We start from the raw sequence: 16,534 nt of genomic DNA on the forward strand, positions 1-16,534 counted from the left end.
GCCTTCAGCTCTTCATCCACATCTCTTTCACAGAAGATACGAAAGCAAGTCTGAGGGCAGCTCCCTGGGGATACAGATGTTTTCCCAAAATGGGGAGCAGATTTCCCTCCCAATTCTTCCCCACATGAATTGCTGTCATTTTNATCTGAAATATCCCTTAAAGGCCTTGGGATACTACCAGCCTTCAGCCANACATAAATGCAGTAGTCCTTTAGGAGGTGGGGCCTGGTGGGAGGATGTTAGGTCATTGGAACCAAGCCCTTGAAGAGGATACTGGAACTCTAACCCCTTCTTTTCTCCTTGATACAAGGTGAGCATCCTTTTTCCTACACATACTCCCCGCCATGATGTCCTGCTTCACCACAGGCCCCAAAGTCAACAGACCACAGAGATCACAGAGTTCTGAGACTGCCACAGAATAACCCTTCCCTCTGTATAAGTTGATTGTTGCAGATATTTTTTAAGTGAGAGCTGACAATGGAGTAGTAATAGAACAATTTTTATTTGTTTTACTTTTAAATTCCAACAAAGTTTTCAACCTTGTGGGAAGCGTATATACCCACCCTATTATAAAGATGAATTATACTAAGCACAAGCAAGTGACACTCCAAGAATTGTGCCTGGAACATGATAGGTGATCGGTGACCATTAGGTAATACCCCTGGCTTGTTGTAAAATATAAAAAGGTTGACTGCTTCAGTACAAGGATTTCCCCCTTACATAAAAAATTAAAACAGATCCTGGGACCAAAGACTAGAAGAGCATGTTGCAAAGTAGATGCAAAAAAATCCCAACATGCTCTTTGATGCTGAAACTATCCTTATTTTAGGAAATTAAAAAGTTAACCCCGCAACTTAAAATGGAACACTTAAGCCCTTCCCCCCATTTAATACGTGTCTCTTTATCTACAACNAACCAGGACTTTTGCCAATTAAAAGAAGAACTTGGTCCATTTTCTAAAAGCATGGTGTATTTTTGAAACAAAGTTTTTTTCTTTCCAGACTGTCTGTCCCTCTGTACAGGGCAGTGGTGACAAGATCTGATGAACTTGACATTGGAAAGGAGAGCATAGCCTTAAGTAGTCTCTGGTCTACTTCTATCTGTACGTTGCCTGAGCATCCAAAGATGGGCCCGTTTGGTTTTGGACTTGAAGGCAGGCTACCGTGTGTGTGTCTGTGAGAAGGTGACATGTCAGCTGGCCCCATAAGGTAACTCCCAACCCCTGCACACCCCAGGTCCTGACCCCCAAGTTGGAATAACAGTATAGATGGAGCCTTAGCCCCAGCATCTTACTGATAAGTCACCAACAGTAATACTGACAGTTGTCAAGAGGGCAACTCAATGTCAAAATACCAGACCGATCTTGACTGGTTTGTTCTGGTTTCTGGTTTTTGGTTTTATTCACTTCTTCCTTGATTATTAAGGTATAAGCCAGTCCATCTCAAACTCTTTTGTTTGATCTTATATTTTCATCTTTTAAATTCCAGAGTACCTCACGCCTCCTGTAACACTTGGGAAATGCTGTCAACATTGTTTCGACNTGTTGTTTTCTCAAACTCGGGTACTCTACCTCTGCAACCCNAGAGAGCTTAGCACAGAAGGGAAGTCCCCAAACAAAAACAGCTTTGAAGACACATCTACGAGGGAGGGGGGCACAAAACCATGGATTCTATGTTTCTGTGGACACATATGGACTTTCACTCTGCCGTTTAAGAAGTTATTTTTAAGCCTTTCCAATGATAGATACCTCCCACCCCCTCTCAACTCTGTTCCTAAAATCTAATGCCTCAACATTAATTGAAGTCAGTACCTAAGCGGAGGCGGGAGACCCAAGAAGCGGGAGAGGTGGAGGGGTTCGTTGCACAAAGCCCAACCAGGAACCCTAAAACAGCATGGGTGCTTATTCTGCCCTCAGAATGGTCTGGAAAAGGCAGGAAATGGAACACATCCAGCCCAAATGAACCATTAAGGCTCAAATGAAAACAGAAATTTCACAAGGTCCCTTTACCCATCAAATACTGTGAACCTAGAAAGTAAACTCTGAAGAGACGTCTTATTCATTCCCTGTTTGACAGGCCCTTCTAAGAACGTGAATTCAGAAATTCTAACTCCTGTCCCTGTGTACACACACACACACACACACACACACACACACACGCACACAGCATAAGACCATCTAGCAGTTAAGGAATCATGTAGATTTTTATGGGGTTTTGCAAGGGTAGAAACAGAGAGGCCAAGTTTGCCAGTCACCCCTGCTTTCTTTATCCTCTGTCCAAAGCCAACATAACTATTCTTTCCGTTCTCTGGGGAAGAAGCAGTCTATTTTCAATCTTCATTTGGCTCTCAGATGCCAAGGCCCAAACCTCCCCTCTTGTAGAACCTTAAGTCCCTTCTTAAGTTGACTCCAAGTCCACAGGTAGAATGTGTGCCCTGTGATCTTCCTCAAGCTCCTGCACACAGCATGACCAGCAGGGTCTCTTGTCTCTTGCTGTCAATATTTTGGGACCCTGACTTTCTAAAGTAGCAGTCTTTTCACAACGGTACACTCTATGAGGTGATCCTCGGGCCCCCAGTCACCCCACTGGGATTCCTCTCCCACATAACGCACATCAGGAACTCTAGAAGAGCCTNGGAATGTCCCCAAAGCCCCATATTCACCAGGAAAAGGGGACAGCGCAGAATCGGAGCCACTCCACTTGTTGCCATGACAAGTGACTACCTCTAAGAGTTTTCAAACTGTGGAAGNGGTTCTGGTCTGCTGAGGCCTCCTGGCCTCATCTACATGGGATCAGCTAAACCCAGACAGGAGCAAACCGCAGCCAAGGGTGATCAGCTCCACAGATCACCGTGTCCGCCCTGTTTTGATACATCTGCAAGAGCCCAGCTGAAGCCTGGTCTCTGGAATGGCACTGACAACGTCTCATTTTCCCGGAGGGCGTCTGTCACTGGTCCTGTCACTACCACTCATTTTATTCAATACCTAACCTTGAGGACAGTAAGCAAGTGTTTACTAAATTACGTTAATGCTGACAGCCAGGACTCTGAATGTCATTTCATTTAGCAGAATGTTTAGCATGCTGCTAAGTATTTAGCACCCGATATGTTGCTAAATAATTCCCCATGCCTCGNTTTTTGATTCAGTCATGCTATCCTCTATGGTACCTAGCATTAACTTAAGCAACAGTGAAGACAGACTCAAAAATCAGACTAAACTCTGGATATCTTGCTAATCAGTCTTCAGCCAGGTTTCCCCAACAGGCCAGGAGCTTTCTTTAGTTTATTCTGGAAATAAACTCATCTTCTCCATTCTTCAGGAGACAGCGAGAAAGAGCTGGTGCGGCTGGCTGCTGAGCAGTAATTCCAACACGGCCCAGAGCTGTAACACCAGGCTGCCACAACTACNGTAAAACGAAGGCCACACCACCAGCCACTCTCACTCTTTCCTAGCTAGGTTCTTCAGTCCTCATGGAACTGGCCATAATAACTCAAAAACTTGGGGCACCAGAGATCAGAAGAAAGAGTCAGGAGTTGGAAACTGGAAGTTAGTGGCAGAANGGACTTCAGTGACTTCCTGCCTTGGTCTCCGGGGCCTTCCTGTCACCACCTAGCAGGAGATGGCTGAGGCGGAAATCAATGGAAAATGTGCCCACAGCTCTTAGTCTTCCCCTTAGCAAAGCTAAGGAAATGCTTTCTTGCTGTGGAGCCACTGATGGACTTTGCAAGCCCAGAGCATCTCCCGGTTATCTCAGATTTGTCTAGCTTGCGGACAGTGGGCCTACTAGTTTTTGAACTAGCCCTTTCAAAGCATGAAGGAATTCAGCATGTGGCCATCCAAAGGTTTCCTCGAGGCTCTGTAGAGGATGCTGTCTACATCCCGGGTCAACAGAAGCTTGCAGAAAGGACGTGCAATGTACTCAAACAATCCAAAGGGGCAGATCCATGCAGGGACTCAGGGAGTCCTTCATCCTACAAGGCCTCCGGTGACTAGTGCCATGGAGACATACGGTGGTCTTTAAGGTCCTCTGCACCAGGGCATGAGGGAACGGGTTCTCCATCCTCCCTGGAGCCCATGNACTGACTCGTAAGCCCTGTAGCGCCACCTACTGGTAGAGGCAGAAGTAAGACGTACTGATGGTTCTAAGAAGTCTGTACCTGCAAGATTATTGTCAATAATACATCCAGACCCCTGCAGTGAGCCATACTTATACTAGGAAGTAGACTCCAAAGATCAGCAAGGCATCGAAACCCTCCATTTGGTGTTCCCGCTGGCTCCTTTAATATACCCTATCCACAGACAAGCCCACCAAAAGCAGTTTGGAGTAGAAGAGGTGATTAAACAAATACTAAATCTTTTCCAAGACTCTAAAAGATAGCTGGGGGCANGGGTACTGGCTTACCACTGTGTTGACAAAGCACTGTTATTCTCGTGGCATATACTGTAACAGAATGAGTCTCTACTTAATAGGAGATTAGTACACACACACACACACACACACACACACCATTTTAGGAGAGTGTATAGTCAACATTCCTTTGCATAACACCCAGGGTGAGGTGTATTAAGTCCTATGTGATCTGCTTCCAGAGGCTTCCCTAATTCTCTGGGTGTGCACACGTTTAATCATCATTACATGTGTTCTATGGAAGAAAATAACCAGTGATTCCCTTATACTGTGTTGGTATGTTGAAAAGCACCCAGCCATTCCCAGGCATTTGGTATGAAAAAAAAAAAAAAAGCCTCCTTTCTCCAGCTTCCTCCCTGCAACTTGCAGAGATGGAGAAGCCGATGTCAAGAAGCCTTCTCATAAGCTTCACAGGCTGAGGGGCGGCTCTCGGACCCTTTGAAAAGAGTTAGCTGTGATCATTGTATTATTACCGTATTTTAAATGATAATTGCCATTCCCCCCGTATGGCTGAGTAGTTTCAAGAAAAAGCACACTGTGTTTTCCCCTCCCCTCTGCCTTGTCTCCAGCAGATAGGGGACATTCTGGGGTTTTTGTGTTAAATGGTTGACTATTAAGAAATTTCACTTGCTANCTGGAGCCTATACTGGATAATCAACCCAGAAAAGTAGAAGGCTGGAATAGGACCAGAGAGGGTAACAGAAGTGAGGCACAGCTTGCACGAATATAACCTCCAGCCTGAAGCCTGAGAACAGAGCCCTTCCTTCCCTCAGCTTCTAGGCTGTCTCATGGTGCTGGCCTCGGACCTCCACAGTCCGCCCCTAAGCTCACAGGTGCACATACACCACTGAAAATCGGCAAGAAGGAGGTGCATTCGGTTCTTGCAAGCCAGTCAGGAGAGAAGAAAACAGCCACCTGGCAACTTATTTGGTTCTCCACTCTGATTGGTCACCGTTGCTGTTCTGAGGTCATCCCTTGGCTCCTCTTCTCGAAGATCTGCTTTCTGAAACTCTAGCCCCCAACTATGTTTCCTCAGCCACGGAGTTANTAAGCCAGCCACTTCTTGTAAATATTCACACTCCTCCAGGTCTGTTCTTCCCACCTCTGCCACCTTCCCCAACCCTCCCGCAAAAGAAGCCTAGCCAATCAAGAGCAAGAAGGTGGGAGGCAGAGGGGGACAAGGACCCTGGCGCTCTTTTACCTAAGAACCGCATCTAGGGATGGAGGCGAAAGTGCTCCTGTGAATTATGTAACCACTGCAGCTCTGAGGGAGAGGACCATCCAGGTTCTAGAGTGTCTGCTGGCTCTATGCTGGAAAGGTATAGAGTTCCTGGCCACCGCTGCCTCCTCTTCCCCCTACATCGTTCTCCAGAACCTGTAGGGCTATTGCTCCTGCANTTAATGCCTGCTCCCTGCAAGGGGCTTAGGGATGCCATCGAGAAGCAAAGTAGCAAGAGAAAAGAAGCAGAGTAAGAAAGTAAGCTAAGAAGGGCTTTATCCTACACTACTAGGAGACCATGCCAACTATGGGCATACCTGTTTTACAAAGATGTCTTGCCCTGGGTAGTAACAGATGGGACAATACTGCTGGGTTCTCCTCTGCCAACTTGCTTAGACGGAGGGCATGGGCAGAACCTGAAAAAGCTAGCCCACCCCCACTCTACAAAAATATCACCCTTTCCTCTATGTCTCATCTCTCCTCCTCCTGAACCATCCATAACTCCATCAGCTAGGAAAGGGATCTGAGGACAGAGGAAGGATAGGGGCAGGTAATCCAGGCTGCCGTGTGACATAAAGACCCATNACCCTGGACAAGTCTTTCTTCTTAAGGGGGATAAAATCCCAATGCTGCCACCCAAGACAGAAAGCAGAAAGCCAGCTGGACCCAAATGAGCTTCCAGATGAAAGNAGACCAGCTGTAAAGCTAGCTCCCCGGCAGCCTTAATCTGCAAAGGCAATGGCCCTGTCCCCAAATGGTGACAAAAAGGTAAAAGGAAGAAGGGGCTGGGTACCAATATCAGGCCTGGAGATTACTTCCACAAGGCTGGGCTCTGGAGAGTCACTAAGAAGTACCCTGGCAAGGCAAGGAAAGACACAATGTGGAAGAGCAACGGTGGCTGCTGAGGGCGAAAGAGAAAGGGAACAGTCAAGCAATGGGGCAGAGAGCCGGTAGAAAGGGCGTCTTGGGACTGCAAGACACTTCAGCTTGATCACCTTAACCACTAAGCAATGTCAAAAATAATAACTTGTCGATGGGGACTGGGGAGGAGAGGGAGAAAGTTTCCAAGAAGTGGGGAGCTACCCGAAAGCCATTCACCATTAGAGGGGATCTGGTGACACTTGATGCCCAGGATGGAGATGCTTGGAGAACACTAAGTATGGAGCCTCAGAGCTAGTCACACCCTTTCATGATTCCCTGAAAACATGGAAAAGCAAAGCCCACACATCACTGAGGCTTCTAACCGCTTTCCATCCTCAGGTGCGAGTCCACACTGGGGTGCTAACAGTAACACACCCGGCACCCGGCACCCGGCACCTGGCGTGGGCTCGCTCGGGGTCAATGGCAGTGGAGAGGTGGGCGGTGTTGAGAAGCCGAGGAGCGGAGAGCCGGGAGAGAGGAGGCGCGCTGAGACGCACAGCTGCAGCCCCCGCCCCCACCCCCACCCGCGACCCGGAGCGCACTGCCCGAGGAAGTGGCGTCGGGAAGAGTGGACCTGGGGCAGCCTGTGGGCCCACCGGCGCGGGGCTGGTCTCCGTGGGGGTGCTCGCGAGCGCGCGCGTTCCCTGCCGCGCCCCAGCAAAGCAAGGGACCCCGAAGCAGCCGCTCCTCGGCTCGCCGTGGCCAGACTGGCCGGCCGGCTTTCGAGGCAAAGGCGAGAAATGCAGGCAGCGCCGACACTTGGGGAACTTTCCCCCTCGCTCNGGATTTCATGGGAACCACATNCTCCGAAGAAGCCCGGCCGCGGAGGGGGAGGGGCGGGAATTTTCCGCTCCGGCTCGCACGGCGGCTCGGCCGGCTCCCGCGGGCTCCCGCGCGCGGGGTTGGCGCCCCTCGCGCACGCGGCGAGGGCCGCTCCACCGGGACCCGCCGTGGGCAGCGCGGGCGAGCCGGGCGAGGCGCTGGGGTCCCGCTTACCTTGGTGGTTTTCTTCTGGAACGTACATCCTCGTGTTTTCATTGACCATTGGCCAAAAACTGCTTGGAAAGGAGAAGCCACAAAGAGGAAGAAATGCAGCAACAGCCGCGAGCGGCTCGGGATGGATCCCTCCTCCGAGGCCGGCGGCTCTCGCGCAAATCCAGGAAGCCGTGGATCCGCAGTGGTTCTTGCTCCCTTCGGGTGATTACCTGATCCCCATTATTGCACCAAACACCAAAAACTGCTGCTTTCCACTACCGCCTCCTTTCGTGAGATTGTAATGCATCCTCAGTACATCCGGGCCCCTTCCAAGAATTTAGCACCGCACCTCTGGCGGCTACACCATTTGAAAATAAAAATGATAAGAATAATAAATGGAGAGGCAGAGCGAGAAGAGGCGCAAAGGCGAGGCGAGGGAAAGCGGCGGGCCCGCGGCGCCGGGTGGACCCCGAGCCGCCAGGGGGCCCGAGGCGTCTCCGGCCCGCCCAGGGCGATCGCCGCGAGGCCCCGACCCGCGATCTTCGGCGACGGCAGCCGCGAACACCTGAGGGCGAGCCCGCGGGAAGCGTCGCCGCCGCCGCCACTGCCGCCGCCGCTCCGGGCCGCGCCGCGCCGAGCGCCGTTCTGGCAGGGAGCTGTTTCTGCAGAGGCAGCGAGAGGGAGACACCGGGCGCGAGAGCGCGGCGCGGCCTCCCTCCTCCCTCCAGCCCCGCCGCGCCCGCGCCCGCCCCTGCCCGCGCCCGCCCGCCCGCCCGCCCGCCCGGCGCGCCGGAGCAGACGAGCTGAACGCTTCCAGATGTGGCGGCGGCGCGCGGCGGGGACCGGAGCCCGAGTGGAGCGTCGGCGCCACGCGAGAACCCCCTGGCTTCGCGACGGCGGGGAACGAGCCCAGGAGCGGACACACCTCCGAGAGCCCGGCTGCAAGACCCCCACCCTCCCGAGGCCCCGCGGCCACCGCGCGTCCCGGGGGGGCGGGGGGGGGCGCCACGCCAGCAAGGCCTGGGAGGGGAATCCCGGCAACACGGACTACAATGTGCCCAACTCCCGGCCCCTTTCACATCGACCGGACGAAACAGCAAAATGAGCCGTGATTCTGTTGATCGATTACAATCAGAGCGGTTGTAGAAGTGACACACACAGGCAAGGATGGGCAGATGGGCGGGGAGAGAGAGAGCCCAAGAGGCGGAGCCTTGTGGGCAAGGCAGCAGTGGTGCCCAGATGTCTGAGCACATTAATACAGCCAGGTTTGCTCCCTCCTTGGGGTCAGGCGAGCACGTGTTCTGCCAGTGTCTCCTTACCTACTTCTCTTAATTATTTCTGCCACCCTGGCGGGGAGCTACGAAGCACTTCTCCCTGACTCTCGCTGTCACGGTAATATGTATGGCACCTCCTGCACGCACGACCCTCTAGATGGGGCTGGTGAGCCCATTCTGGAAGGGCCTACCACTGGGGAACCCGATCTAGATATCAACCCTTAGAGGACTTCACGCCCTGTCTCCAGGTTCCCTAAAAGACCCTATCATCTATGTGGCTTTAAGCACGGCTAAGTGTCAGCTGCAAATCTCCAGTTTAGACCTTCCTTCTCACCCATAGGCCAGCCAACCTGCCCTCTCCACTTGAGAATCAAACCTTATATGTCCAGGCCTGCTTCTCACACAGCCTTCCCCCAACTCAGCTGAAGAACCCTGGAGACACCTTGACTTGATCTCCCCCACCGCTTCACATCAGTGTATCTCGGAATTCACCTCAGACAGAACAAGGCAGTGTAACCTTCCCTCGCTTTCTCTGCTGCCACCTTCCATGGCTGAGCCAAAATTCTACCTCTGGAGCTCTGCAGTAGCTGGTTCTCTAGTCACCCTCCTCTCCTCAGGTACTTTCGGTTGGAACAATCCACTTCAAAGGGTGCNTCTAACCCAGACCCTCCAGTGCCCTCTGTCATTTTAGTGACAGTGACATTATCCTACAAGGACTGCAGGAACAGCTAGGTACGACGTCCATCACACACTTTCCAACTGCTTCCCCTCGCTGTTCCTCCAGAAATGATCCCCTCGCCTGCACACACAAACCTCTTGTCCCCTGTTCTTAGTCTTACCCGGAGTAAACANTCCGACCTGCCTACCCCCAGCAGAGACTCCTAGTACTGTTTTCTCACTGCGTTTCGTGGAGCAACATCTGGTAGGTAGCGGGTACCTAATGCATTCATGNTGAGTGAGTGAATGACGGAATGAAGGAGTGTCCCTAGAAGGACCATTCACTGCATCATCTCAAGATGCCTCCCTGGTCACTGCTCAAGACCCCAAACCTTACCAACTCCTCATTTTCCCTAAATTAAACTTAATGGTGATCTAATTGTTTGTTGTTGTTCTAAGGGGTGTGTCTTTGCCATCCTGGTCTGTGATTACTCAACTTGCAACCTCCAGTGTGAGAAAGAAAATTAGAAATTACACAGTCCCATTTGGGGAGCTTGTTGGATTGTATCTCAAGGGCAAGTGTGGCTGATTGTATAAGCCAATAATAAAATTGGTCTGCAGTCCCATTGCACCCTGTGGCACAAGAAGAGTGATGGCTAAAATTGTCACATAACTCTGTGCCAGCCATGGAGCAATACTCTACAGGCGTTGCCTCACTGGCTCCACGCGGCTACAGCATAAGGTAGGAATTATTGTCTCTATTTTATAGATGGGAGAGACTGACACACGTGGCCAGGGACACCCAACTGGGACCTCGTCCAGGAGAACCTGACACCAAATTCACTTTCTTGTATTTATCTTGCTCTCTGCTGAGCAGGGTGGCCAAGGGTGACACAGGGATGGGGGATAGAGCTGCAAGAGTCTGGGATGGAGAACCAAACCCTGGCNTGCTGGGTCCCTTATTTGATTGACAGCCTAACTTTCCTGTAAGTAGGCAAATACTATCTCCCTGCTGCTTTCGTTTCATTTTTCTCTCCTCTTTTCTGCTGTTAGTGTGTTCTTTTCTTTCAAAAAAAAAAAAAGTTTCCTAAGTATTTGGTCTTCAAAGCACACCCATGTCTCACTTTCTAACTTTGGAAGCCAACCCTGGGTGTTCTTTTGCAAGGTAACAAATTCTCCACCCACCAAAGACCATTTAGAATTGTGATGCAGGGCTGTGGGGGGAGGTGTAGGGGGAGTAGCCACCTGCTTCTCTCCCTGAGAGCTTTGACCCTGGCTACAAGTGTTGTCTTTTCCCTGTGCCAGGCCTGCCACACAGTATTGGACCTGGGCACATGCCCCCCCCATCCCCAAGACACACACACACACACACACACACCTTCCATGTCTTAAGAAAGTGAACTGTGTTCCCTCCTATACACTGCGCTTTGTACATATGGAGACTCTTCATGTACAACTTACTCAGGATAAGATTCTACTCCATGCCACAAATGTTTCCTTTGGAAGAAATTAAGGGTACAGTGAGCAACTTAATTGCAGTGTATTTGTGTGAGTGGGGAAACCTGAAAATAATCTAAACATAACATTGATTAAATAATACTATTTCAAAATCATTTGTGTCATGTGTGTATAGTCGCTTGCATAGCCCTGTGAGGTGCTTCTGTTTACCATGTCCCGAGGGAGAAAACGAGGTTTGTTCACTTGCTCACGTTTTGACAGACGAGTGTGGGATTCAAACCCCAGCTATCTCAGCAGTCTGTCTTCCTCCACCTGCCTCTTAGCCACTCCACATATAAACTAGGGCTGTGACATGAACATAGAAAAATCCAACTGACATAAGCAATACTACAGAGAAGTATTAGTGGTAAGGAAAAAACAGTAATGAAATAGCACATTGTGTATGGTTTCCTTTTTTAAGGATGTGAATTCTTGAACTAGAAAAAAAGGTATTGGGGTGTCGGGGAGTCCCACCAATTTTCTGGCAGAAACTCCCTNGCGAGCTACAGAAATAAGTCAAGTTTTTCTCATCTTTCTTCTTGTCTGACCATAGGTATGGGAGCCAGGCTACCACACAGGTACATCCCAGTCTTAGGAAAGAGGACCCTGCTGCCTTGCACTAAAGGACAGAAGCTGAGNCCAAGGTATCCTTCTGCCCACCTGACAACCACTTTCCCTCAAGGCTCCACCCACCTGCAGAAATTTCCTTTGATGATCAGTGCTGTCAACCTGACAGAGTCACTTCTGTCAGAATCCTTCATGTGGGCCCGGAGGGATTGATTAAGCTAGGTTAATCGATTAGAAAAGACCCACCTTTACTCACCTTAAATGTGGACCATGATGGAGGAGGCTAGAGAAGCAGGATTCATATCTCTCTGCTTCCTGATGCTGATGCTCTGACCAACTGTCTCGAGCTTCTACAGCCGTGCCCCCCTCAACAATGATGGACTGTACCCTCAAACCGTGAACCCAAATAAANCTCTCCTTCCTTAAATTACATCGCCAGATGTGTTGTCACAGCAACAAGCCCCAAAACCCGAAGCATTCCCTGATCAATGTTTCAACCCCAAGTGTACTGTTCCATCCTCGCTGGCACCAAGGTGCTAATCACTCTGCTGGTGGTAGAGGTCTATGGGCAAGGAGGTATCAGGGACAATCTAACATCAGCCTTCANGGGTGACATCCTGTTATTTAATTCCTAATGCATGGGACTGATCGGTAAATGGAGAAAAGGGAGGGAGAAGTCAGAAAGGTCAGCAGGCTGCTTTCTTCTGCCATGGGTCCTCAGAGCATGCTCTGTCTGAAGCCACACCATCGTCGCTGTCCTTCCCTGGTCACCTTAGCTGCTGTGAGCCTTCTTTTTCAGCACTGTCCTCTGCACTTGGCCCCAGGGCACAGCTGTCTACAGAGGCAGAGGTAGAGCATCAGCGTTTATGCTTGTGAATAAAGCCACACTCATCGAAACACCGCTGCATCCTTCTAGGGGAACCACGACTCCTCCCCATGCTCTTCCTTCTTTCTCCTCCAGCTACTGAGGCCTGGGTGAAAGCCAGCTTTACAGAAAGATTCTGGCTTTGTTTCAGAGTCAACGTCCAAAGTGCTTAGAACAGGTAGAGATTCCAGTTGTCTTTGTGGCTTTTTGTCCATTTGACCATGATTGTTCCCACATCTTACTGGCTTTTGTCCACACTTCTGGTCCTNCCGGTCTACAGCAACTTCAGATCCATCATTGGTTACAGAGCAAGCAGCTTTCTGTTGGTTCTTCCCTAGCCCCACATTTGGACAAGCAAGACCCAAGCTCCATTATCAAACTCTTGCTCCATGTTATATAGAGTGGGACTGCTTTCCCCATCAAACCTTAAATGATGTATCAGGGAAATGTGTCCCCTTTTTGGCAGGCTACTCACTTACAATGTTGAATTACTGAGTGTCGTCATTTTATAACAACTAACATTAAAGAGGAAGCCAGTCCCGAGTGAGCACAGTTCCTGAGGCTTTTGTACAAAACTGGCACTAATCGGAGGATCCAAACCATAGCAAGCAACATGTTCTTCCTTCTCAGGTGACTACAAGTTCAAAACCAGGCAGGGTCATATGTCATTCTGGGGCTCTAGAGAGGACCCATTCTTCTCCGNTAGTTTCTGCTGGCTGGCAACATTCCTTGGCTTGTGGCCACATGATTCTATGGTCACATTGCCCTCTCCCTTAACTGCCAAATCTCCTTCTGCTGTACTCCAAAAAAGACACTTGCTTTTGGATTGAAGGGTCAGTGGATAATCCAAGTTGATTTCTTATCTCAAGATCCTTAGAGCAGCTACATCTACAAAGACCCTTTTCCCAAATGCATTGCTGTCTGCCTTTCTGTGGACACTGGATTCCATTTGGGCAGACCACCGTTCAGCTACCCCATCCCCTTATCCAAGCTAATGGCCCTTCACTCAAACTCCCCTGCAACCCACAGCTAACAACTATGAGCTCTGTAAGCCTTAGAAAACTCACTAAGGCTCTTTCTTTACTTCACTTATGAAACTTACGTCTATACCTTAAGGCTTGAGAGGCCAGTGGGGCCAGGATAGTCACCCATGCTTGGTTTGTTGACTTATGCAATTATCTTTTCAATTAATAGAACTTTATCAAATGATTACTAAACAATAGACNGGGTGACATCCTGTTATTTAATTCCTAATGCATGGGACTGATCGGTAAATGGAGAAAAGGGAGGGAGAAGTCAGAAAGGTCAGCAGGCTGCTTTCTTCTGCCATGGGTCCTCAGAGCATGCTCTGTCTGAAGCCACACCATCGTCGCTGTCCTTCCCTGGTCACCTTAGCTGCTGTGAGCCTTCTTTTTCAGCACTGTCCTCTGCACTTGGCCCCAGGGCACAGCTGTCTACAGAGGCAGAGGTAGAGCATCAGCGTTTATGCTTGTGAATAAAGCCACACTCATCGAAACACCGCTGCATCCTTCTAGGGGAACCACGACTCCTCCCCATGCTCTTCCTTCTTTCTCCTCCAGCTACTGAGGCCTGGGTGAAAGCCAGCTTTACAGAAAGATTCTGGCTTTGTTTCAGAGTCAACGTCCAAAGTGCTTAGAACAGGTAGAGATTCCAGTTGTCTTTGTGGCTTTTTGTCCATTTGACCATGATTGTTCCCACATCTTACTGGCTTTTGTCCACACTTCTGGTCCTNCCGGTCTACAGCAACTTCAGATCCATCATTGGTTACAGAGCAAGCAGCTTTCTGTTGGTTCTTCCCTAGCCCCACATTTGGACAAGCAAGACCCAAGCTCCATTATCAAACTCTTGCTCCATGTTATATAGAGTGGGACTGCTTTCCCCATCAAACCTTAAATGATGTATCAGGGAAATGTGTCCCCTTTTTGGCAGGCTACTCACTTACAATGTTGAATTACTGAGTGTCGTCATTTTATAACAACTAACATTAAAGAGGAAGCCAGTCCCGAGTGAGCACAGTTCCTGAGGCTTTTGTACAAAACTGGCACTAATCGGAGGATCCAAACCATAGCAAGCAACATGTTCTTCCTTCTCAGGTGACTACAAGTTCAAAACCAGGCAGGGTCATATGTCATTCTGGGGCTCTAGAGAGGACCCATTCTTCTCCGNTAGTTTCTGCTGGCTGGCAACATTCCTTGGCTTGTGGCCACATGATTCTATGGTCACATTGCCCTCTCCCTTAACTGCCAAATCTCCTTCTGCTGTACTCCAAAAAAGACACTTGCTTTTGGATTGAAGGGTCAGTGGATAATCCAAGTTGATTTCTTATCTCAAGATCCTTAGAGCAGCTACATCTACAAAGACCCTTTTCCCAAATGCATTGCTGTCTGCCTTTCTGTGGACACTGGATTCCATTTGGGCAGACCACCGTTCAGCTACCCCATCCCCTTATCCAAGCTAATGGCCCTTCACTCAAACTCCCCTGCAACCCACAGCTAACAACTATGAGCTCTGTAAGCCTTAGAAAACTCACTAAGGCTCTTTCTTTACTTCACTTATGAAACTTACGTCTATACCTTAAGGCTTGAGAGGCCAGTGGGGCCAGGATAGTCACCCATGCTTGGTTTGTTGACTTATGCAATTATCTTTTCAATTAATAGAACTTTATCAAATGATTACTAAACAATAGACGACCAATTCTATTTATAAAATGTCACTCAGTGCACTTCCCAGCCAGTCTACCTCTGGATGCATCGTTTTGTTTTGTTTTGTTTTGTTTTGTTTCGTTTCGTTTCGTTTCGTTTCGTTTCGTTTCGTTTTGCTTCGCTTCGCTTCGCTTCGCTTTGCTTTGCTTTGCTTTGCTTTGCTTTTTGCTTTGTTGAGACAGGGTTTGTCTATATATAGCCCTGGCTGTTCTGGAACTCACTTTGTAGACCAAGCTGTCCTCGAACTCAGAAATCCGCCTGCCTCTGCCTCCCGAGTGCTGGGATTAAAGGTGTGCGCCACCACCGCCCGGCTCTGGATGCCTCTTTTGAACAGGTTCTGAGTCATGAAGTGACAGGTGTCGCTTCTAGGAAGATTACTTTTTAGATGGATTTTATGTTTTCTAATCTTTTGAGATTTAGTTTTTATTTATCACATATAGATGTCTTGCCTGGGTATATGTCTGTGCACCACATGCATGCAGTACCCCTGGGAACCAGACGAGACCAATGGATCCCCTGGAACTGGAACTGCAGATAGTTGTTCGCTGCTATACAGGTGCTGGGAATTGAACCCAGGTCCTGTAAAAGNGCAGTCAGTGCTCTTAACCACTGAGCCATCTCTGCAGCCCCAATAAAAATGCANTTCTCTTGTCTTTACTTCTGCCATGAAATTCAAGTGGTGTAGCTACAAAACAGAAAANCGCCCATAAGTCTGGAACCCTATGTGATGTTGTGAAACACGCCCTGGCTGGTTCTGAATGCAGAGTATAGTTAGAGGATGCAGGCACTGTAGGGGAAATGGGAAAGATACGGGGTGCTTTATCTGAGGTGGGGAAAGAAAAGTGACACAAAAGGGGGATTAATAACACTAAGAACATTTGGGAAAGTCATAGGGAAACGTTATTTTATAAGCTTACTTTAAAAATACATATATATTATGTATGCACTCAAATGTGAAATTCTCGAGAACATAAAAATTCAAATTAAAAAGTTTAAAAGCCACAATTATTATATGAAGCCCCAGGAATCTGGAAGCCATTGTCACAGTATAACATTGCCCTTTCTGACCAGCCATCTGGAATAAAGCAGCAGCTCTCTGTGTGTGACCTGCATGCAATGAGAATCTGCGAAGTTGCCCTTGTTAAATGGACTTCCTTTCCAATCGGCGAGGTGTCCCTCAACTGTTCCTCAGACGAGGACAAGTTNTAACCCTAACGATCTTGTGATGATGTCGNATACAGAATATTCACCAAATTTCTTCAGCATATGAGTTTTTATATGATTTATGTTCATTAGTGGTGATATCTATTACAACTTATTCTACAGATTTTTTTTAATGTTTTTACTCTTAAAATCTGTTAACAAACAGGCAATTTAGGTCTCTGCTTTTGTGAAGTAGTTTGTGCACACTACTCCCAAGTGGAAGGATT

General features: G+C 48.9%; 1 protein-coding gene across 4 annotated transcripts in view; it reads right to left on the reverse strand.

The window, feature by feature from the left end:
• The window catches only part of LOC115031305 (voltage-dependent L-type calcium channel subunit alpha-1C), a 486,264-nt gene that overhangs the window by 388,349 nt on the left and 81,381 nt on the right, over positions 1-16,534 (reverse strand). The window contains exon 1 of one of the 4 annotated variants that reach the window (XM_029478473.1): positions 7,543-8,109. The exons of the other annotated variants lie outside the window; for them this stretch is intronic. Within the exon in view, the coding sequence (XP_029334333.1) occupies positions 7,543-7,591 (49 nt within the window). The 5' untranslated portion in view covers positions 7,592-8,109. Of the gene's footprint in view, positions 1-7,542; positions 8,110-16,534 lie in introns of those variants that run through there. 4 annotated transcript variants of the gene reach the window in all.

Source organism: Mus caroli, chromosome 6 (assembly GCF_900094665.2).
Source record: "Mus caroli chromosome 6, CAROLI_EIJ_v1.1, whole genome shotgun sequence".
NCBI lineage: Eukaryota > Metazoa > Chordata > Mammalia > Rodentia > Muridae > Mus > Mus caroli.